Source organism: Kwoniella botswanensis, chromosome 1 (assembly GCF_036426115.1).
Source record: "Kwoniella botswanensis chromosome 1, complete sequence".
Classification (NCBI taxonomy): domain Eukaryota; kingdom Fungi; phylum Basidiomycota; class Tremellomycetes; order Tremellales; family Cryptococcaceae; genus Kwoniella; species Kwoniella botswanensis.
This window is the reverse complement of record NC_088599.1, coordinates 6,798,219-6,819,663: the sequence shown is the minus strand read 5'-3', so window position 1 is coordinate 6,819,663 and position 21,445 is coordinate 6,798,219. Positions and strand designations below refer to the sequence as shown.

The following is a 21,445-nucleotide window of genomic DNA, read 5'->3' as shown; positions in this document are numbered from 1 at the left end:
GAATTGGACTGAGCGGAAAAACAAGACCTAGATTCGCTCGAACAAAGTGAATAACCGCGTCATAAACGGGTGAAAGATCAAGATCAACAACACTTTCTCTTCCACTCTTCATCCTCTGTCCCGCAAAAGCCAGCACACAAAGGCAAGTAGACCAGCTGAAGAGCAGCCTATCCGTGTCCTGGGTCTACGATCGTACCTATCGAACATCAAAAAGATAGAAAGAGCAGGTCGAGCAAAATGGGTATCACGTCCTTCTTCTCCTTCACGCAGGGGATGGCAACGTTCACTCAGGTATTATTGGCATTACCCATGACACTGGATCTATTAGGTGAGTTGCTGAGCTGAATCAAGTATCTGCTCAACGAAAATGTATCGACGTTGGGCACCATCCTAGTATCGGTACTACAAGTAGGAATGTCGCTGATGTTGTGTCCCTGCTCTACCAACAGGTCCCCCATCATTCCTCTTACTTTCCCTACTATTCACTCTCCATCACTTCCTCTATTCTACCTTACGACTAGCATTCAAGAACACCCCTTTAGCACCCATTATATCACTCCTGGCATTTCTCTCACCATTCATCTCATCATTCCTGGTACTACTAACATTGTATTGGTATCTCAATCCACCATCTTCAACATCAACGACAATCTTACCCCCTATTCAACATTACCTAGTCAACGTCCTGCCGTTCATCTACGCTCAGATATTACGGTGGGTCAGTCCGCTGTTCACCCTACTGGAAGGAATTAGTACACTATTGGTTGTTCAGGTAGTGGGTCGTGTGGGTAAAGGTTGGGCAGACGAGGAAGAGAATAACGATGAGAATAATATCGAATGGAGGAGTTTGTTTGGGTTGATTCTGGCTGCTTTGGTCTATTGTGCAGGTTTAGCTGGGATAATCAAAGTGGGTCTTCTCTCACTACCTCTACCTTGGAATTGCGATTTCATCGCACATGCCGATTATTGACCTTCGAATATAGGCATTCCCACTATCACCTGAAAATTCTTTCCCTGCTTTCCTACTGGGTTGCGCACTCACTTCTGTAGTATTTTTATCTCTCATTGGGTTCACTCTGAGGCGGACAAACGTGTTGGAAACTAGTCTGGTGTTTGTATACGTCGTGGTGGGTCTATCTCACTTGCCCGTTCACCTGTCTTATATTCCAGCTGATCTAATCTGGATAAAATTGAACAGTATTCAGCCTGGTTGTCTGGTGTCGAAGGAGCGATGGAGTGAGTACATCTTCTTCCCTACACTGATGGATACCTTCTAATTGACTGGATTCGATAGACCCAGGACCTACGGCTCAGGCTGGTTACCTTCCCCCACTTCCTCACTCCGCCAACCATCTTCGCATATCCCCAAATCACTTGATTCTATCTCGGCATTATTCAACTACGCCATTCACTCTACCTTCCCCTCATTCATTAGCGTCTCTCGTACCCTTCCCCCTCATTTGTTACTATCGTTGATATACAGAGTAGCGGTGTTGCACATGGCAGCTAGGATTGTGCCTGTTATTAGGAAATCTAGTTTGGGTTGGGATGATGGGCTGTCAATTGATGGGAATGGGGTAGGGGAACAGAAAGAAGGGTTTTGGGATGGAAGGAGTTTAGGTCAAGAGCCACCTGTGAGTTGAGCGAGACAGGACTGACACATCCTGATTTAGCTGATGCTCATGTGTATGGTAATGATACAGAACATGAGAATAACAACGGTAGTGTTGAGTTACAGAAGAGCTATCTTAATAGCCGTTTATACACATCTACTGCGTGAGTACCGATGGCAAACCTTGTATCAGATATTACAATTATGCTGATAACTCTCTCCTCGCCTGTAGTACTCGATGGAGGATCTCAAACATGGTGGAGATGGATCAACATAGCTCTTTTCCTTTCCGTATGGAGTCTGGAACTGCTGTTAGATGCAGAAGGAGATGATAATGAAAGTGTCACAAGGTGGAAAGTGGATTAAGAAGTGGTAGAAAACGTCATTATGATAACGAGTTGAGTACTTTGACTTGATAATACACGCAATTCTGCATTTTCAAGAGAATGATGCATGATATGATATATGAGGAGGAAACAACATGTTCAATGAAAAGTATGAAACCTACAACCATCTCTAATCCAATAATTCACAGGTATAGTCCATCACCCGTACCCAGCTCCTACTCCTACGAATCTCCTCCTCTTGCTTCGCCTCCATTCGTTCCTTTCTTCGGTTTCTGCTCATTCTCAATCTTCCTCTGCTTCGCCTTCTGTTTCGCCTCTGATTTATTCTTTCTCTTCCTGTCCATCCTTTCCTTCCTAGCTCTTTCCTTCTCTTCGTGAGCCTCGCATCCCATTCCTACCAATCCACCAGATAAAGCCTCCTTCGTAGCTTCCTGCTCTGTATACCCACTCTCCACGGCTTTAACAATCCTACAATGTGTGATGCATGCTCTCGTAGGACATCTGAGCGCAGCTACACCCGTACATTCTTCGTTGATACATCTATCTGTATTCTTCACATCATGTCTTGCTGATCGAGAGAGCAATATCGTTCCTGGTATACTGGATGCAGGAGCTACAGGGTTACCTGGAGATTCCGCCGAAGGTGAGCTGGGTCGAGTGACGAACTCTTCCGTACCACCTATTTCGGTAGAGACGGGTTTGGCACGTATTTGAGGTTGGGCACAGAAGATGGGTAGGGATCGATATCCTGTAGATGGATCTATGGGTGGAGGATGGAAAGATGGACCTGATTCTTGTATCGCCGGCTATTGGATGCAGAGAAGAAAGGCAGGTCAGCTGCTATTCAGTATTGATGACCAGAATTTGTTCTCGGGTCAAGGACGACTCTTTTGTAAGAGCATAATCATCCACATTCTACCACATTGTCATTGTTCGAGCGTGAGATGTGACTCAACTCACCTCCAATATCTTTTCAATCTCCTTCAACAGCTCTCTAAACTTGTCCATCCCCTCACCAACAGGACATTGAGCGATCTTGACCCTCAATTCCTCATTGGTGTCCAAAACAGGTTTCAATAATCTGAACATGTGCGATTTGATAGCTGATCGTGATGTATGCGATTGTAAATCTTCTACTATATCTAAATACCGATGCGCTAACATTGTTATTGACGGGTGAAAGTGAGGATGAGAAGGAGGAAGCCATATTGCAGGGTTGGACAAGTTGCCCTACAGGTTCAATCGTTAGTATCTCTCCCAGTGATTTTGACCGCTTAATGAGCAAAGGATACTGTAAATGGGACCAGAAAATCGAACTCACCTCAGCAGACATAACACCATCGCATCCGGTCACTTCCAAACATCTCTCAACGTCTTCGTAATATAGTATATTCCCATTAGCGAACACAGGGACGTTGACGTGTTCTTTCACTTTCTTGATCATTTGCCAATCTGCCAATCCTGTGAATTGCCCTTTCATATCCCTGGTCCTACCATGACATGTGAGTATTTGGGCTCCAGCCGATTCCATCATCTTTGCATAGGCGAGTGTTTTGGTGAGTGAGGGGAAGATTCGGAATTTGGCGGTTACCGGGACTTTTAGATTGATATGTAATGTATTGACTGAGAGATACCTCAGAAACGTCAGCTTCCATTGTGAAGAATGGTAATTATTGAGATAGTGAGATATGAGAAGCTTTAAACTTGACTTACTCAATTTGTACACTAGATCCCACTCATCCTGTAGGAATGAACCGTAATGCCCTCTTTTGGCTATACCCTGCGGGCAACCACTAATGATACCAATGTCAAGATCAGATCAGCTCGAATGATGCTGTTTGTATATCCTTCATGTCTACGCACAAATTGATGTCCACCGCATCTACTCGATGTTCGATTTTCTGGGCAGCAGCAAGTAAGACTTCCGGATCATTTGCACAAAACTATTCGCGATGGACAGTACGTCAGCACGAATCTGATATTACTTTTGATCTTGATGGAGAAAGAAGTGAAATAAGGTCCTACTCACTTGAGCGATCACAGGTCTATCACCACCTTCTATACCCGATATCGTTCCCTCTCCTCCCTCTTCTTCGTAAGTCAAGTTGAATTGCCCGTCCCCCCTTTTATTTCCCTCTCCTTTGGCATCTATAAATACCTTAGCATGGATCATGGGCGTATAAGAAACGTGTGTTCCGCCTGGATACCTGGTCAGTTTCCTGCCCGTCGAAGTGGTTATGCTTGTAGATGGTCCTGCTATGGCAGGTGGTAAAGGTGCTTTCGACAGTAATCGCCATGCCTATGAGAATCCAAGGTGTACCAGTATCAGCTAAATTCCAAGAACCGATCTCTACCCCAGGTTCATGGATACATCAATGCACGTGTTATCTCTTCTGGTTGCTATATCCAGATATTCGAACACAAACAGCAAGTGGTGGATACTCACCAATTCACTCTGATCGACCATAGGAGCCACAACATATTTCGGACTTCCTATCGATCTATAAAAATCGTATCCACCTAATTTCGAATGGATTGGCACAATATTATCGTTCACCGTGTATTTCGGAAATACCTCTTCATCCTCCTCGACTTGCTGCGAGAATGAGCTGGTACTAGCTACCGGCTCTATTGTCATTCTGAATGATTTTGGTATTATCGATCGGAGTAGTGAAGGGAAGGCGCCAATGGCGCGAGTAATGGAAGTCGTGGTGGCGAGATGCGGGATGCAAGATGTGTTTACCGCCTGTCAGAGCTGTTCAGTCCGTTTTCCGGTATGACAGAGTACTTGTTGAGCAAGCAGTCGGCGTGATTCTGTGATGGATACTGGTGATATGACCCCACCACTATGGCAAAGTGAACTGATGGCCTGCCTGTTGAGCATCAACTTTTTGTGTTTAGTGGTGAATGATCACGTGACCAGCCACCGCAGCGGAGATGCCCGCCACACCATCCGGTCCAAGCTGCACCCAAGCTCATGTCGACACAGCACAACAACAAAAGATGCTCGTACTCTGGCTATCAACTCAACACCACTCTGTGCTTCCCTCTTTGATTCATCAGTTCCGCTCTGGAAACCCGTCACCTGGACGTCTACCCCGTCAAGATGGACGATCTAGTGGATCTCAACTGGTCAGACCCATCCAAACCCGTCTCAAAAACGACCTCTCCTCAGCCCACAGCAAGCTCGAGCAGCTCCTTCGATTTCTTATCGCTTTCCAAACCATTATCAGCTAGTTCTGGAGGTAACACGCCAAACTATTACTCTTCTACACCAATACGTTCTTCTACTCCCTCTCAACCTCTCAATCCTCGTCTCAATGGTACCAGTAATACCAATAGTAAACCCATATCTAGGAGTGGGACACCCCTTCAAAACTCGACACCACAGCTGGGTGCTGGGGCAGGTACAGGTGGTTCAGACGCGTTTTCGTCCCTTCTATCTATGCCATCTTCTTCCAGCAGCGCAGTCAATAAGAATATGAGTATGGCCGAAAGACAGAGAGCTCTGGAGGATGAGAAGAAGCGCAAAGATGAAGAAGACCGTAAGAGGTTTGAAGCCGAGGGTCATTTCTGGGATAATCTAGGCTCGTCTTCCTCTAGCACCATCAAACCACCTGCTAAAACAGTCATACAACAGAGGGATGATTTTGATGATTTCCTGAAACCTACGCCCGTTCCCACCTCTAACGCAAGAGCGAAAAGTCCTGCTCAACCCACCTCTTCAAATGATATATTATCGCCCACACTGCCGTCTGGAGCTTCAAACCCCTCTTCATCAGCTGGGACATTCTGGGATAACCACCATGATTCTGATGATCTCCTATCAGGTAGTACATCAAAGCCTATGCAGGCTCAGACGAGTATCAGTCCTGCTCCCCCTGCCGACCCATTCGACTTTGATGCGTTATCCGCTTCCATAACCCAACCTCGTAATAACGGAAACGGGCATACGTCAGATCATGACGAATTTGATATTCTAGGTGATTTGGGTAAACCTGTTGCACCCAAAGCACCTAAGAACGAGGTAAGCTACCTCGTGCTTCCACCTGTTGTTAGCTGACGTACATTACCATACACCTCAGCCTGGTCCATCACGCCCATCTAAACCTCCTTCTTCTTCTTCGCGCTCATCTTCACCTCCACCCCACATCGTTGGTCAGATTGTCGAAATGGGCTTTTCACCCACACAAGCGCGTCAAGCTCTTGCTAAGACTTCAACGGGTTTAGATGTCCAGGCTGCTTTAGAGATTCTCCTGGGAGGACAAAATCCCCAGTCTAGCTCTAGGTTAGATAATCGAGATCACGATAATTTCGGAGAAGATGATGAAGATTTCGTTGAACGTGAGCGACAAAGACGTGAGGAAGAAGAACGTGAAAGACGTAGGAGAAGACGTCAAGGTCCATCTAGAGATTCGGTTCAAGCGCGTTCTGCGGAAGAAAGAGAACAGGAAAAAGAAGCTAGCGCGCAGGAACAGGCTGAGAAGTACTTGGCCCAAGCTTCTGAAATTGGCACGAATATGTTCAACAAAGCGACTAGTTTCTGGAATAGTAGTAAAGAGAAAGCGATGAAGGTGTATGAAGAACAAAGAAAGGTCATGGAAGCTAATGCAGCTGCAGCTGCAGCTGGATCAGGTGGAGAAGGTAGGAAGCCTATCAAAGATGGTAGACCTAAATGGATGACTGAAGCACACGATGAGGGTTGGAATGGAAAACCAAGCAAAGAAGAAAAGGGTGGATTCAGGGATGACGATCATGATGAAAATGAGGGATTTCACACTCAAATTCGTTCGAAAGGGAAACAACCACAATCGAATGGTGCTGGACCTTCAAAGTATCCTGTTTCTGCGGCTGCGATACCTAGCAGTGGTTCTTCGTCTGGATACAAGTCATCGAAAGAACGAGCCGATCTCCTCTTTGCTGATGAAGCACCCCGCTACAAATCGCCTGCCAGACACCCTAAGAAACCTGCTACTCCCGCTCCTGCACCCGTACCAGCCAAACCATTACCTTCTCGGACATTGGTTTCAGCAACTTCAGGTCAACTCGAGAAGTCAGCTAGTTACAAGGCAAAGGGTAACGAGCATTTCAAACTGGGGCGATTTGCCGAAGCTGAATCATCTTATACCACCGCCATCTCTCAGTTACCAGAAGGACACTTATTCTTGGTCCCCTTACACAACAATAGAGCAGCAGCAAGACTGAAATTAGGTGATTCGTCACCTGCTGTGGAGGATTGCTCATTAGTGATTGAATTGATAGGTCCCAGTTATCATCCATCAAAAGAAGGTCCTCTCCCTCCTGACATAGCAAAAGAAGTCAAGCTGTTCGATGGACTGGTGAAGGCTCTGTCGAAACGAGCGCAAGCGTGGGAAATGGGTGAGAAGTGGAAGAACGCATTGGAAGATTGGGAGAAATTGATAGGTATGGATCTAAGCGTTTTAGGAGCGGGAGCGAGCTCGACGAAGAACCTTGCTGCTGAGGGAGCAAGAAGATCGAGAAAGATGCTTGAGGGAGATGGAGATGGATCCGCTAAACCGACATCTACTGGCGGTATCTCCTTGACAGGTGTCAAACCCAAACCCAAACCCAAACCTACTACCGCTACGCAAGGTGTGGCTACTGCTAGACCGGCAGATGTGGATAAATCAGCGGCCGTCTCAGAACTTCGAGCAGCAGCGAAAGCATTAGAAGCGGAAGATGACCAGCGATTAGCATTGAAAGATTCGATAGAAGCTAAATTGAACAACTGGAAGAACGGTAAAGAGACGAATCTCCGAGCTTTAATCGCCTCGTTGGATTTGGTTTTATGGGATGAAATCATGAAGACTAGTGGGATGAAGGTGGGGATGCACGAGTTGATCAGCGAGAAACAGGTCAAGATCAAGTACATGAAAGTGATTGCGAGGTTACACCCTGACAAGGTGAGTGATAATTTCGAAACTAGACTTTAATGGATTTGAATACTCCCTTCTCTGGGAGGTATTGCAAGACTAACGTCTTGTCACCCTTCCTTCTTGATGGTCGTTTCGTCTCGAGAAGCTGAGCTAATCGTCGAAACTCGCTCTTAACTAGCTCAACTCGCAGAATACCACAGTAGAACAAAGGATGTTAGCCAACGGTGCTTTCGGGACCCTAAATGAGGCGTGAGTTGACCTTTTATCTCACAGGAGTCTGATCGTCAATTGACAGAATATCATTGCATTAGGTGGCAAGCATTTAACAAGTAGAACTAACGGATATTCGCTACTTCTTTTCATATCTATCTCGATCTATCAATTGTACATGACATGTCATTGTTGAGTATCTCCATCATAGTCTTATCATTACAAATCTAGAAATGTATATATTCATATCTGTGCGATCATACTTACATCCTTTGTGATACTAACCCCCTTTAACGGTCCTTTCTTGGGATTCATGATCTGGTTACATCCAACCTGATGGAAAAATACTTGATTTACTAAATACTATGCCAGATGTGATCTTCACGAGATCGTCTTGACACCGCGAAGACTATCGGAAGAACAACGAAGACTGAAAAAATGCAGAATTTTCCAGGTCAATTACCTCACCAAGGCTATCCACCTCAACCACCTCATATTCCTTACAATGCCATCCCTCCTGCTCCGCTAGCTATACCATCAATCGCAGCAGCGACTATCACACCAGGACCGTATGCACCTACTCCATCAATTTTACCAGGCCCTTTCATCCTTCTACTGCTCCTTCCAGCTATACCCTTATTGCTATTCTCACTGGGAGCTCGACCACCCGATACTTCCCATTTACCATTCACGACTTCCGATGTATTCACCACTGGCGCTTTCGTGACTGTTACGATGACAATTGTCATTTGCCTAGGGGTATATCCAGAAGCTGGAGGGGCTGTTTGGGCGTGGATCAGAGAAGGTGCGAATGGAGAGTGGGATATGAGGTATTGGAATGACGTCCAATCGTGGACTGGTATGGCCTCTACCACGACGGATATCATGAAACAATCTTCCAAGAGTGTTGGGAGTGTAGCGGAACAGGTGCAGGTTCAAAGTCAGATGCAATGGCGGTGGAAATACGTTTTTGACGAGAGGTATAGGAGATGGATCAAAGTAAAAGTTAAAGTTCCAAAAATTATCGAACAGGAAGTGAGATCAGGAAATTCACATATCAGACCCAGTAGGTTTATCATTCGCCCTTTGAAGGCGTGATCTAAATGATGCTGATACCGTCGAGTTGCTCATGATAGATCCAAAAGGCTTTCAGGCCCTTTCGATCAAACATGTTTCTGCTTTACGAAAATCTCTTCCCGATTGGTACTCAGAATACAAACCGAAACTTATCCCTTCCTTACTCGTCATAGGCTTGATTGTATTTCTCATGATATTGCTGGTAGGTCAAATTTTAGGCTCAGCGTATGATACTGAATCCTCCGGTGAGAAACGAGGATCGTCCAGTAGCGGTAGTGGTGGTGGGAAAATGTCAAGTTGGGTAGAAAGGGAGATACGTAAGCGCAAAGAAGAGAAATCGAATCCTGAGAAAACCTTAAAGCGAATCAAGGACGAAGGTAAAAAGGAGTTAGAAGGGTATAAGAAGAAGGGGAAAGAGGAATTGAAGAAGTTCCAGAGGAAGAGGGAAGCGGAGAAAGAATTGTTGAAGAAGGAGTTGAAAAAGAGGGGATTACCTCTAGTAGGTCTCGAAGATAAGAAGAAAGATAAAGACGAGAAGAAGAAGAAGAAAAAGAAAGATGTTGATCAAGAAGACGATGGAAAAGGAAGGAAAGACGAGAGTGAGAGTAAAAGCGATAAGATGAAGAAGTTGTTGCTAGGTGAAAAGGCTAGTACGAAGAATAATGCTAAGAAGGAAGATGAGAAAGCAGGTCCGGGATGGGAGATAGCTGATAGTGCTTTGGCTCAGAATACTTTGGCGCAATCGCAGATGAATGCTCAGCAAATGGCGGAGAAGCTGAAAGGTGGTGGATGATCGATTGTGATGCCGCTTCTGACTTGGACAGTACTGATATCTGCTGATGCATAAGAGTAGAATGGGTGTTCGGATGGAATGTATTCTGAGTGCGAATGCTCTTTGAACCACTCGCAGAGACCCTATTGTAATAGGCTTGTGGTCGGATCAGGCAAGGACCTGATTTCACTTTGTCCGCCTATTCAACTTGACGGTCACTGATTCCTCATTCACTGAATTGGAATATCTATATCTTCATGTAAGGTATGTCGTCTATTGGGATATAGGCTAACTGTACAATACGTGTCTCGTGGACGAAGCTTCTACTCAATTCTTAAATCAGAAGACAATTCTCCGAACTCTCGCAAAGCCTCTTTCCACAAATTCTGACTAAACAATCTCCCATCTGTAGAATCCAACCATGGTTGATGCAATTTTGCGACTCCACAATCGACGTACCACTATGCAACATCAACCTACCATCAGCTTCCAAAGTAGCGAAGTCCGTCGAGGGATATCACACTTACGTCGGTCGATTTATCCAGAGTTAACAAAGCGAAACCGACATTCCTGGCTCCTTGTTCCGGGGTACGTCCGATCCTCCTAGCTGCTATGGCCGCTGCACCGCCGCCTCTATATAGTGGACTATTGACAAAGCCCGGTCCGACGTTGGTGATGATCAATTTGGGGAATTGGAAGATCAATGGTTTGATCAGGGATTGAAGGACGAGCTGCAGATGGAAAGTCATTAGAGAAGTCACTGGACTTATGTAGGAGAGATACTGCATGTAAGAGATCTAGATTGAAACCCACTTTACTTTGGTAATACCTCTCACTAGCCACAAAGGTCTTCTTATCATCTAAAGTAGCTAGAGGTTTCGACGGACTCAGGGACTTGGTATTGGCAACCTCGGTTGTCTCGCTGCCTGTGAATATAATTTTCCCTTTTTGACCTGTAAGGGTCGAACTTCTGTTGATGATAGGAGCAAGGAGTAAAGCGAGGTATACAGGCGAAAGGACATTGACTTGAATACTTAAGCTGGATTCAGCTCGTAACTTCTATGAAGTAAGTGTGTGAGTTTATCCCCGAATGAACTCACCTCATCTCATGTCCATCTATAGAACGTTCGAATTCTTTCATAATTACACCAGCATTCAAAGCAACAGCATCCAACCTTTCCAGCCTTTCGCATCTCTTAGCGAAATCTGTAACACTTTCGAAAGAAGCCATATCGACTTTCCAGATTTCCACTTCGGTTTCTCTATCCTTCTTAGCGTGTTTGAGGATCTCCACTTTCGCAACTTCACCTTTGGCGATATCCCTCACAGCGAGGATGATCTTACTTGCACGACGTTGGACCAGGTGCTTTGCAATTTCAAGTCCGATACCTGGATACACAATACATAAGATCAGCTCTTCAATCGATTTCCCTTGATTGTACAGCACGACATACCTGAGTTGGCACCAGTGATGATATAAACCATACCTCCCAAATCGACATCAGGTAGAGGAGGTAGAGTCTTCAATTGACTAGCGATAAATCGAGTTATGAACGGCATTCTGTATTCGCTTTTCAATTTGCTTTAACTGACTCAGATACGATTATGAGTATTATTACGACTTGTAAGATACTGTTGATGTTAGCAAGAGCAAGCTAATTCTCAGGATTGAATGATCTAAATAGGTGAAGCGTGCTCTCCAATAATCCACCTACCACCGTGTATACCTTTATATAGTCCTCCTCCCTCCTTCGAGGATACCTCCGTTCGGTGCACAGTGGACTCACATGCGTCTACACAGACATATCAAAGGGAGTTTCAGTCATCAAAATCCCTCAAAGCGATGCAGAGTGAAACTAAACAAAGTTGATTAATTTGTTAAAGGATTCTTCAATGACCTCGGTCATTTGTCGATTGACGCCTCTTATCTTATCAGCTTGTGGCGGCCGTCGGTCATACAGTACTGGAATGCACAGCGCCAACATTTTGAGCGATTTACAATACTGGGAAGCCTCGGCTCCGAGGATGAAATGCATGTCGGGCATTGGGCATTGATTGCATACAGAGTGCCCACTTTACATTATAAATTCAATTATCCGTACAGCAGTATATACACGAAAGTCCGGAGACGTTATATGAATGGATTATATCAATTGTCAAGCCGAAATTGTAGAATGTTAACAGTTCAAATATCCATGCAAAGTGTTTATACCTTTACAATGAATTTTCTACTGGTCTTGTACCTCGCTACGAAGAACAAATGGTTGTCAGTATGACGATGTGAGATTTCAGGATGGATAAACTCACCATAACAAGCGAGTACACCACCTAGTATTTGCATCGCTCCGCCGAAAATGATCGTATACTTGAAAGTAGTTCTTCCAGTGGCATCATACAATCCACCTCCGATCGGTCCATTGATGAAGTTACCCGGTCTAACATATGCAGTGAGCATTGGGAGCTCAAAGGGAAAGGGGCATGGGCAGGGGGCTTGCTGAAACTTACGCTTGAGAGATTAGGATTAGTCCGACATTTGTTGCGAGATTGGCAGGTCCAAAGAGCTGAACGATGATTTGAGGTAATATGCCACTGAATCCAGGTGCGATCAGTCCGAACATCACCGCGAATGCTAATGTCGCTCCGAACGATTTGGCAGTCAACCAAAGACAAAGTTGAATCACACCCGAAAGGAAGAATACGAGGATGTATGTATTCAGAGGTCCAATTCGATCAGCTACGAAGCCTACTAATGCTCGACCAACGCATACCATGTATGCTAGAAGCGTTGTAGGTCTGTGTAAAAGTCAGGTCATTTATTTTGAAGTATAAGAATAGATCACTTCACTCACAATGCAAGAAGAATAGGATCGGTGATTGTATAGTTGACTCGAACATATTGAGCAAGGAAAGAGAATGGCATTCTGCAAAACAAAGCATAATCAGCACAAAGGCTTGGTCCTAAAATAAAACGAATGATGCAGACCGGATTGAATCCTTTACTCACCCATAACCGACAGTTCCGACGATAGTACCAATCATGATACTCCAGAAAGCACCAGTCTTGACTACATCCTTGTCTACCCATGGGGCTGTCTTCCCACTTCTCGCTTCGGGGGATGTAGGTCGCGTTCGTAGAAACTTAATAGCGAGGAGCATGAAGCAGAGCTCGACGAAGGATAGTATTCTGGACACGATCAGAATCAGTTTGTCTCCAATCGACTATATGGGGCAAGGCACTCACAAGAGTGTTTTCTTATAACCGACAGTGGTAAGAAGTTGTCTGGCAACAAGGGTTATGGTACCCCCGCCTGATGTTGCCATATCAAATCAGTCCAAGAGCTGACAATGGTAAGGGTGCAAGGCAATGGACTCACCCAGACCTGCACCTCCGATCGCTATACCACTTGCCAATCCTCTCTTCTTGTAGAACCACTGAGATGGCAAGGACATGAACAGAGGCATGGCTAATCCCTGTCCGAAACCTGATATAACTCCCTGTACAAGTGGATGAACACCCCAGTTAGCATCCCATAAATGTCGGCGTCCGCGTTCCAAGGTAGCAAAAGTGGAAAGTCACCTACCTGAGTCAAAGCAAGTTGCCATAATTCAGTGGACCATGAAGCTAGGAACAAGCCGAGCCAGAAAAGTCCCGCTGAGGAATATAGTACTCGCTATGATCATCATCAGTCTATGAAATAGGGCTCATAAACAAAGAACAGCAAACTCACTTTGAATCCATATCGATCACCCATCCTACCAGACAAGAAAGCCGAAGAGCTCATGAACTGGCAAATGTCGATCAGCCGGATGGATCATGATCAACGATTAACAGAAGCTTTACCTACAAAACCATTGAAACATCCAGGAAGAATGAGAACAGCCGTGCTCTGTCCCGGGAAGATATTCGTCGAGTAGTACTGATAGGTGGTAGAACGAATCATAAGTCAGTATCAAGCTTTTGTGACAGTATATATGTAAGTTCTTTTCCACGTACTTCTTGGAACACACCATAATTCATATTCCATCTACACACATTGCACCACCATCAGCCTAACTTTGGTTTCAGATCGACAAAGACGTAGACTTATAGCCGTACTCACCCCATCGTACATCCAGCTAATATCACACAACTAACCAATACGACCCAGCCATAACCTCCATCGGGATATACATGCTCCTCATACTCTTTGAACCTCGATTGTCTTTCTAAATCCTTCTCATCCCCACTTGGAGTATGATCCGATGAAGATGATGTACCGAAATAACCTTCCTTGCCTTCATCACTCCTCGCTCCTGGGGTGACTACCACGCTGGATTTCCTCGAATGGGTAGGTGATAGTGTAGGTTTATGTTTCCTCAACTTGTATCTTGTGTGATGGTTATCCTCTTCATGTTCATGTTCATGTTCTTCATCATCGAGCGGGTGTGGTGGAAGTGGTGTAGAGAAAGTAGGTCTTCTTCTTGATCTTGCTGAACCAGTGGAAAACGATCTAAATTTCTTCAGTATACCCGTTCCATCAGGTGGTAGACCCATTGCTTCCCTTTCTGCTCGTTCTTTAGCTTCCTGTTCGTACCTCTCACTTCTGGCCGTTTCGATCCTTTTCAATGGTCCACCTCCTCCTACAGATGCTGGATCCAACACGGCAATGACATCTCCAGGAGCGGGAATGGGAGGTGCAGGTCCATCGTCTATCGTATTGGATCGCCTCAAAGAGAATTTCCGATTGGGGGTATGCGTGACTGTATGACTTCGATGTCGACCTGATTCAGTATCGCGTCGATGCGTATGAGTTAATGTAGAACTTCTCTTACGACCACTGACTGGTTGTTGGGGATGAGGTGAGTCTGAGGTGGGGTTGGGATGTTCAGGTATGGAGGAAGGTACTTCGACATCGGTCGATTTGGCTTTGTCGGCACTGGTATCACCATCGTTGTCATTATCGGCAAGACCACATAAGGTAGCGCTGGAAGATACCATTGTCATTGGTCTGTCTACAGTCTGAAATTGCTGGTCATCGTTAGGTGTATGATCCTCTGTTGTACCGATGGGAGCGATATCAGATTGAGTGGAAGGCATCATGTATGTGTGGTATGTTGAGGTGAAGGTATTAATTGCTCTATATGCTGTGTGATAGAATTAAGCTGGGTGGAGTCCATTTGAGGCCAACCTTGCACTATATATCGCGAAATGAGAACGGCTGAATGGAGGGATGAGGGTCAAATAGTCTAGAATTCTACGATTCTGTAAATGATCATATGACCGGAAAAGTATTTGCGATCAGCTCAAATCTTATTGGAGTGATTATTGGTATTGGTGGTGCTCAATCGAAGTTGGATGTGAAATGTAAATGCAAATAATAGTCGCTGGTATAAGAAAGAACCACACTAGTGGTGAGGATGAACGTGATTTGAATGAAGATCACCTCTCATCACGTCTGATCCTCTACTCCTACACGCTTCAGCTAGGGTTCTGGACCATTACACGACATACCCAAAAATATACGCCAAGAAACCTGAAAGAAGTTTTTCTTTGTTGGTGTACCGTACCAAATGAGGAGCTCAACGGTCAAATCCGAAGTGCGAAACAAAGCTTAATTTTTGCCGAGTGATCTTCCTACCACAATCCCGATATGTCGGATGGTACGGTCCGAAGGTGTACCCCGAAGTGCCCCCAGATCAGATCAGAGTGAATTCCCAGTTGGAGCTGTTGAAAGTCATACTGATCATGCAGTCTCATCATAAGATCGGATGACCTTCGAATAACAGAGGCATGTATGTAGTGAGATGCAACGAGTACATGGATCTTCTGATACATGTGAGTGACATACTATTGAATCTTTCCGACTATACTTTATAATTTATTTATCTACCTATCTTCCTCATTCTATCCCTCTTGTTTATTACTTTTCTACTTGAAACATATATGTATTTGTAAAAACATAGACAAACACAGAGACCCAAAAACGAACCAGGGAAGAAATCGAATTATATTACTAATACTACTTATCTGACGAAAAGACAAAGACAAATTACTAATTTATAGATGTTATTACTCAAACCCTAAGATATTCCTATTATAGATCAACTCATACTATACTATATCACACTCCATCTACCACAGGACCTGCCGACAAACCTTCTGCAGCAGGCTGTACCTCACTAGTCGTTGTGGGTACTCCCGTAGGTAGAGCCACATCATCAGCAACAGGTACACCAGCAGGTGGCAGTTCGTTCACTTCTTCGGTAGGTACTCCAGACCCTTCTTGATTCACTTGAGGAAGAGTTTGCGGAACCACCGATACGCCTTCAGCCTCAGTAGCAAGATTCTGAACCTCCGCTTCAGACTTGATTCCGGCAAATTGTTGGTTCTCGTTGGAAGCAGCTTGTGCCTCGGCGACTGTAGGAGCAATCGAGATATTTGGGTTCTCAATGGCCTCGTTCTTGGGTTTCTCTTCTGATGAATTATCATACCCATCGTCCGTGGTACCCATCAGCTTCTGCAATTCGTCCCACTGAGGTTCATTCCCGTCGCCGCCAGCTGTTATCCCTTCGAGTCCGGTCAGATCCATATCCTGGAGAGGATCGGTGAAGCCCTTGAATTCGTCCATTTCGAAATCACCCGAAGCGTTCGGAGCAGGGGTATTCTCGTTAGACTCGTTGTTATCAGGATTTTCGAACCCAGCAAAATTCGGTTCCGATGAAGGTGGATGGTCGCCAGCAGGAGAAGAGGGTTTCACGGGATCCGATGAGCTGTGTTCGCCAGATTGGTAAGGTTTGGTATCATCTTTAAGAAGGGAGATTGGGGCCGGAGCGGGATGAGTGGATGATTCAGGCATGACGGGTGGTCGAAGAGGTACGTCTTCCCCACGCGCTCGGGCAGCCGCTTCCTCTTCATATATCTTACGAGCGGCTTCGTACTCTTGCTTATCATGTTCAGCTTGTTGCAAGTAGGGCTGAGCGTATATCAAGCATCAGCTTGTGCTTGTGTATTTATTACCCGTGTCACACTCACCTTCTTCTCGTCATCCGTCAAACTCCTCCACTTTTCAGCAGCCAATACACTCTGCTTGGTGGTCTCCGACTCTTCCCCCCAAACTTTCGCCCTGATATCGTCATTCTCTCTAATACCTTTGAGGAACAAGAAATAGGCCGAGAGGGGTTTCTTGGGAGCGTTGGGATCCTTGAGATTACCTTTCCTCGATTTACCTTCCTTACGTTGTTGAGCTCGGAAAGCATTTTCAGCTTTGATATCTTCGGGAGTAAGGGTAGCTTGCCATGCGGCGAGCTCCTTGAGGTACTGTTCTTTACTCTCCTGCACCTTTTGAGCGTAATACTTCTTCTGCTCATCACCGAGGGAAGCGTAAGCGACACCAGCGTCTTTGGCGATCTGAGCTACGTTCAGTTTAACATGGTGAGGTGTTCCGCCAGGTGAGTTGCCTTGCGAAGCGGCAGCTTTGGCTTTATTGAGTTCGTCGGTGAAGAATAGCTGCCAGGCTGATTGAGCTTGTCGAGGTGGATGGAGATGTGATTTGGGATGGGCTCGAGGCAACTTCTCTTTCTCCTTTTCGCCATCCTTCTTACCCTTCTTCTTCCTACCATCCTTTTTGCCCTCAACTTCCTCTTCGGTGCTCGACTCTATAGCTCTTTTACCGAGTCCTTGATAATCAGCAGCTAGATCCTCCTTTGAACGCTTGGGAGGCTTGGGTAGTTTTGGTGCCTTCTCAGGTTTTTCAGCTTTGGGTGGTTTCTCTTTCTTCTCCTTCTTGGGTTTCTTACCCGTTGGGTAGAGAAGCCCTGTTGCAGATGCAGGTCCGGCTCCTGGTAAGGGTTGAGCTGACTGTTGAGCATGGGTGTTTTGCGTATGGGCAGGTGCCGGAGGATAGACGTATTGCTGACCATTCCATTGCGGTTGCCATCCGTATTGACCTGAAGCCATATGATGAGGTGGCATCGTTTGAGACATCGGCGCATGACTACCATAGCCTTGCCAAGCACCTTGTTGCAAGGATGACGAAGAGGCTGTTTGAGTTTGAGGTTGACGTGAAGATGTTGGTTGCTGTTGCCATGCCTGCTGTTGTTGTCCGGAAGTACTTCGGGGTTGTTCATGGGTTGGCCAAGACTGATATGAAGAGGTTGTAGAAGGGTACTCGTATGATCCTGCAGCAGCAGAAGACCGATGATGGTTATCACCTAGAGTCGCACTTTGTGGTAAGGTCGGAGTGGTGTTGGACTGACCTGCGTTGCTGCGTGGAGCAGCAGACGCGTAGGAATGAGAGGAAGTGGATGGGTAATTCGCCCATTGGTTCGAGCTTTGCTGATGCTGACCTTGTTGATCGTAATAATGCTGGTATTGATTGGCATAAGGATGAGCTGTCTGAGGTTGACCACTCATGCTGGAGTGATGGTGACTCAGCACCTGTGGCGGCGCGGAGGAGGGTTGGTAAGGCGACTGATGGTGACCCGAGGCATCTGCGGTTTGCTGGCCTTGCGCCGTTGGGTAGTACCGTGAAGATGGGGAAGGGTCGGCAGCCGATGCCGATACTTGAGGTGGAGTGGAGAGCTTGGGTCCTGAAGTGCGACGAGAACCGGAAGGAGCAGAAGGTGAAGACGATGCGCCGGCATAACCACCAAGACTATACAAGTATAAGCATAGATTAGCGATCAATCCTTCTATGCCAGTCGTAAATACTTACTTCATGCCACCACTGTACCCTCCGTAACCACCAACATTACTCACTCCGCCATACCCAGCATGTTGGTATGCACTGTACCCGCCATCATTGCCGTACATTCCTTGAGAGGCTGGATCGTCCCTTCGTCCACTCAGCGAGCTGGCATCTGGCGCTACATAAGAGCGGGGATTCGAGCTGCTTCTTTGGTGAGCACCTGCATACATGTTGGGCTGATTTGACTGGTTGATCGAAGCAATATACACAACGGAGAGAGCGGGTGGAACAGCGTGGGTATGAGGAAGCCAGACCATACGAAAAGAACGAGATAAGACAAGAACAGACAATGATGGAGTCAGCAACGCCTTCTTCGATACGCAATATTCCAAGTCCGACAAGAGATCACTCAAAGGAAAGGTAGGAGACGAGACAATCACTCACTGGTGCCCAGTTGTGGGGATTGTTTGAGTAAGACGCCGTTGAACTCTGCATTTACAGCCTGGAGAGTTGGGGAGGTGAGGTGATGAAAGTTGAGAAGGGTGAGAGCGACAGTGACATCGGTGATCGATACAAGTCATCGTTGAAAAGGATGAGCAGTTAAAGAGAATATCAGTATCAGCAGACACTCTATCGGGAGGCGAGTGATATGTACATCGTCCCATCAAGAACATCGTGGTTGAGGAGAGAGATTGACATAGCGCCGAACGACTGCACATCGAATAGCCCCCACGACACAACTCGATTTCATGTGAGGACATGGTACCATGAAGATCAAAGGAAATTGATAACATGACGACGGAACACACCGAGATAAGATATGATTGTTTATCTCCAGTCCACCTGGCGGTAGTGTGGGATAAAGGATGAGTAAGTCGATCTGAGATTGTTTTCTAACTCAGGGGACGGAAGGGAAGGGAGTAGATCGACAGGGCGGGGGAAAGGCAAAGGGAGTATACGTGCGTCAAGTGATGGACGTGTAGATGATAATGATAAGATCGAAGCACGAGGTATGGTGAAACGATGACGGCAAGGGCTCTCACACAGCCGAAGAAGGGAAATCAAAGGTGAAGCAAGGGTGAAACTGGCTGCGTCTTCCATCCAAGCAGAAGAAGACGAGAGAAGGCGTGGTAACGAACGTGAAGGGCTACTCACCTGAACTTGGTTTGAATTGAGAATATGTGATCTATTCTTGCTCTTCCCTACCGGCATGAAAAGTCGGGAATATTGAAACCAAGAGGTACGACAGATGAAGTAATCGCAGTAAAGCGTAAGATCGGTGCCAGAGTCCAAGTGTGATGGCTGAGCGGTGTTTGATGATCTTTTAGTATCTGATCGGAATGGGAATGGGAATGGGAATCGGCGCACGAAGCTGAACCAAAGGCTTAGTTAGGCCAAGGCTAGACCAAAAGGGGAAACGAAGGAGGATGTCGAAACGAGATGTTTAATAATAAAACGTGGATGAGGGATGTGAAAGGGCTAAAAGAGTTAAGGTCAAGATCAAAGAATCAAAGGTCTGGGCGCGGGAAGTATGGACAGAGTGTGAAACGAGAAACGAGATGAATGAATGGGTGGTGTGGTGGAGTGATGCGTGGTGGTGGTGACGATCAAGAGGAAGAGGAAAGAGGGGAGAAGAGAAGAATATCAAAGGCTTCGTAGTCAAAAGTCAGGTTAAACCCCAACTCAAAATCAGGACCCAGTGGGTAAATGGGGGATCTAGAAGGGATTAAAGGACTAAGGGCAAAAAGGGCAGAGATAACCAAATAAAATAGCTTAAAATAAAGAAACTGAATCACCAAATTAAAAGCGAAAGCAGAGAGAGTACGGTGCAGAAGGAAGGAGGGATGTGATGGGATGTGTTGTGATGATGTGCGCTGTCTGAGCTTGTGCTCTGTACTCACCTTATCAGCTTGGCTCGGCTCTAGATCAAAGGAATACGGAACAGGAATAACTGAGTATGAGAAGAGTACAAGAGTGACGTTGATGGGGCGTGGGACCTTGTACATGGGGTGTTTCTGTTCTTGTTTCTTGTTTTTCCTCTCTCCTCTGGTATAAGAGCCGGAGGAGCAAATAGGGATAAAACCACTGTGACATTCCTTTTCGGTTGATTCTTTACTGTAATCACTGCGATCATTGGATTACCTCATCCCTACCTCGACTCTGATTGGCTCGTGCTTTCATCTCAACTCGCTTTCGGTAATAATCGTTCCGATATTCCGGGAATCAAGTGACAAAGGTACCAAAGGATCACGGCGTTATACCGAGGCGAAGGACAGTGTGGCACCTAGGTAACCTGCCAGGGTGGCTTTATTGCGTCCCTGCAGATTAGAGGAACTTAATTCGTGGCCTCCACCTTGTTCCTCTTTTGTCGATCTTGAGATTCCAGCGATCTGGTTCACATCGTACATTGCACACTTTCCCTCATTCTCGACGTCATAGATCACTAGCCTATATGCGAATTCAATCGTGGTAACACGAGAAATCCGGGAAGGCGTAGAATCATATCTTAATTTATGACCCTTTTCTTTGACTGTGACAAATTCTAGAGCTTGTCGTGGGTAATCACCCCGTAGATATCCTCTATCCTTCCATGTGGAATGCGAGGTGCCTTGCCAACGATAGATATCCCGTGTCACACTTCCAAATCGGTTGATTCCCAAGATACGTTCTTCTTCCAGCTTAATCCCTAATCGATGACTTCATTTGCGTAGTCCAAGTATAGTGGTAACACTACTGCAACTAATCGTCCGGTCAATGACCTTAGTCTTCAAGCTACTGAAGTCAGATACGAAAAAACATCCGACAATCATCATAACCAGTACAATGGTTAATTACGTACCTCTGGGTTTTACACCCACTACTCG

The 21,445-nt window shown here is 45.8% G+C and overlaps 7 protein-coding genes across 7 annotated transcripts; 3 read left to right on the top strand and 4 right to left on the bottom strand.

Annotated features, from left to right (window-relative positions):
• Nucleotides 1-237: 237 nt before the first annotated feature.
• Nucleotides 238-1,978, top strand: L199_002572 (uncharacterized protein; the record flags this gene model as incomplete). Its single annotated transcript, XM_064888312.1, has 7 exons — nt 238-328; nt 450-907; nt 984-1,127; nt 1,199-1,236; nt 1,295-1,634; nt 1,704-1,776; nt 1,845-1,978. The coding sequence occupies 7 exons, from the start codon at nt 238-240 to the stop codon at nt 1,976-1,978; spliced, it is 1,278 nt and encodes a 425-aa protein (XP_064744384.1).
• A 202-nt stretch (nt 1,979-2,180) lies between these two features.
• On the bottom strand, nt 2,181-4,597 carry L199_002571 (uncharacterized protein; the record flags this gene model as incomplete). Its single annotated transcript, XM_064888311.1, has 7 exons — nt 2,181-2,765; nt 2,920-3,189; nt 3,281-3,582; nt 3,673-3,752; nt 3,823-3,902; nt 3,989-4,258; nt 4,406-4,597. 7 exons carry the CDS (start codon nt 4,595-4,597, stop codon nt 2,181-2,183), a joined length of 1,779 nt encoding a protein of 592 aa, XP_064744383.1.
• Nucleotides 4,598-5,065: 468 nt separating this feature from the next.
• L199_002570 (uncharacterized protein) lies at nt 5,066-8,189 on the top strand (the record flags this gene model as incomplete). Its single annotated transcript, XM_064888310.1, has 4 exons — nt 5,066-5,986; nt 6,045-7,883; nt 8,035-8,105; nt 8,168-8,189. The coding sequence occupies 4 exons, from the start codon at nt 5,066-5,068 to the stop codon at nt 8,187-8,189; spliced, it is 2,853 nt and encodes a 950-aa protein (XP_064744382.1).
• Nucleotides 8,190-8,504: 315 nt separating this feature from the next.
• Nucleotides 8,505-9,936, top strand: L199_002569 (uncharacterized protein; the record flags this gene model as incomplete). The annotated part of the gene is made up of 2 exons (XM_064888309.1): nt 8,505-9,132; nt 9,203-9,936. The coding sequence occupies 2 exons, from the start codon at nt 8,505-8,507 to the stop codon at nt 9,934-9,936; spliced, it is 1,362 nt and encodes a 453-aa protein (XP_064744381.1).
• Nucleotides 9,937-10,238: 302 nt separating this feature from the next.
• L199_002568 (uncharacterized protein) lies at nt 10,239-11,475 on the bottom strand (the record flags this gene model as incomplete). Its single annotated transcript, XM_064888308.1, has 5 exons — nt 10,239-10,376; nt 10,443-10,646; nt 10,729-10,948; nt 11,016-11,304; nt 11,370-11,475. 5 exons carry the CDS (start codon nt 11,473-11,475, stop codon nt 10,239-10,241), a joined length of 957 nt encoding a protein of 318 aa, XP_064744380.1.
• A 646-nt stretch (nt 11,476-12,121) lies between these two features.
• L199_002567 (uncharacterized protein) lies at nt 12,122-14,992 on the bottom strand (the record flags this gene model as incomplete). Its single annotated transcript, XM_064888307.1, has 12 exons — nt 12,122-12,162; nt 12,223-12,350; nt 12,421-12,708; nt 12,765-12,836; nt 12,920-13,099; nt 13,157-13,223; nt 13,290-13,410; nt 13,497-13,586; nt 13,644-13,700; nt 13,761-13,832; nt 13,910-13,940; nt 14,016-14,992. 12 exons carry the CDS (start codon nt 14,990-14,992, stop codon nt 12,122-12,124), a joined length of 2,124 nt encoding a protein of 707 aa, XP_064744379.1.
• Nucleotides 14,993-16,016: 1,024 nt separating this feature from the next.
• L199_002566 (uncharacterized protein) lies at nt 16,017-18,811 on the bottom strand (the record flags this gene model as incomplete). The annotated part of the gene is made up of 3 exons (XM_064888306.1): nt 16,017-16,868; nt 16,928-18,548; nt 18,609-18,811. The coding sequence occupies 3 exons, from the start codon at nt 18,809-18,811 to the stop codon at nt 16,017-16,019; spliced, it is 2,676 nt and encodes an 891-aa protein (XP_064744378.1).
• Between the last annotated feature and the right edge of the window lie 2,634 nt (nt 18,812-21,445).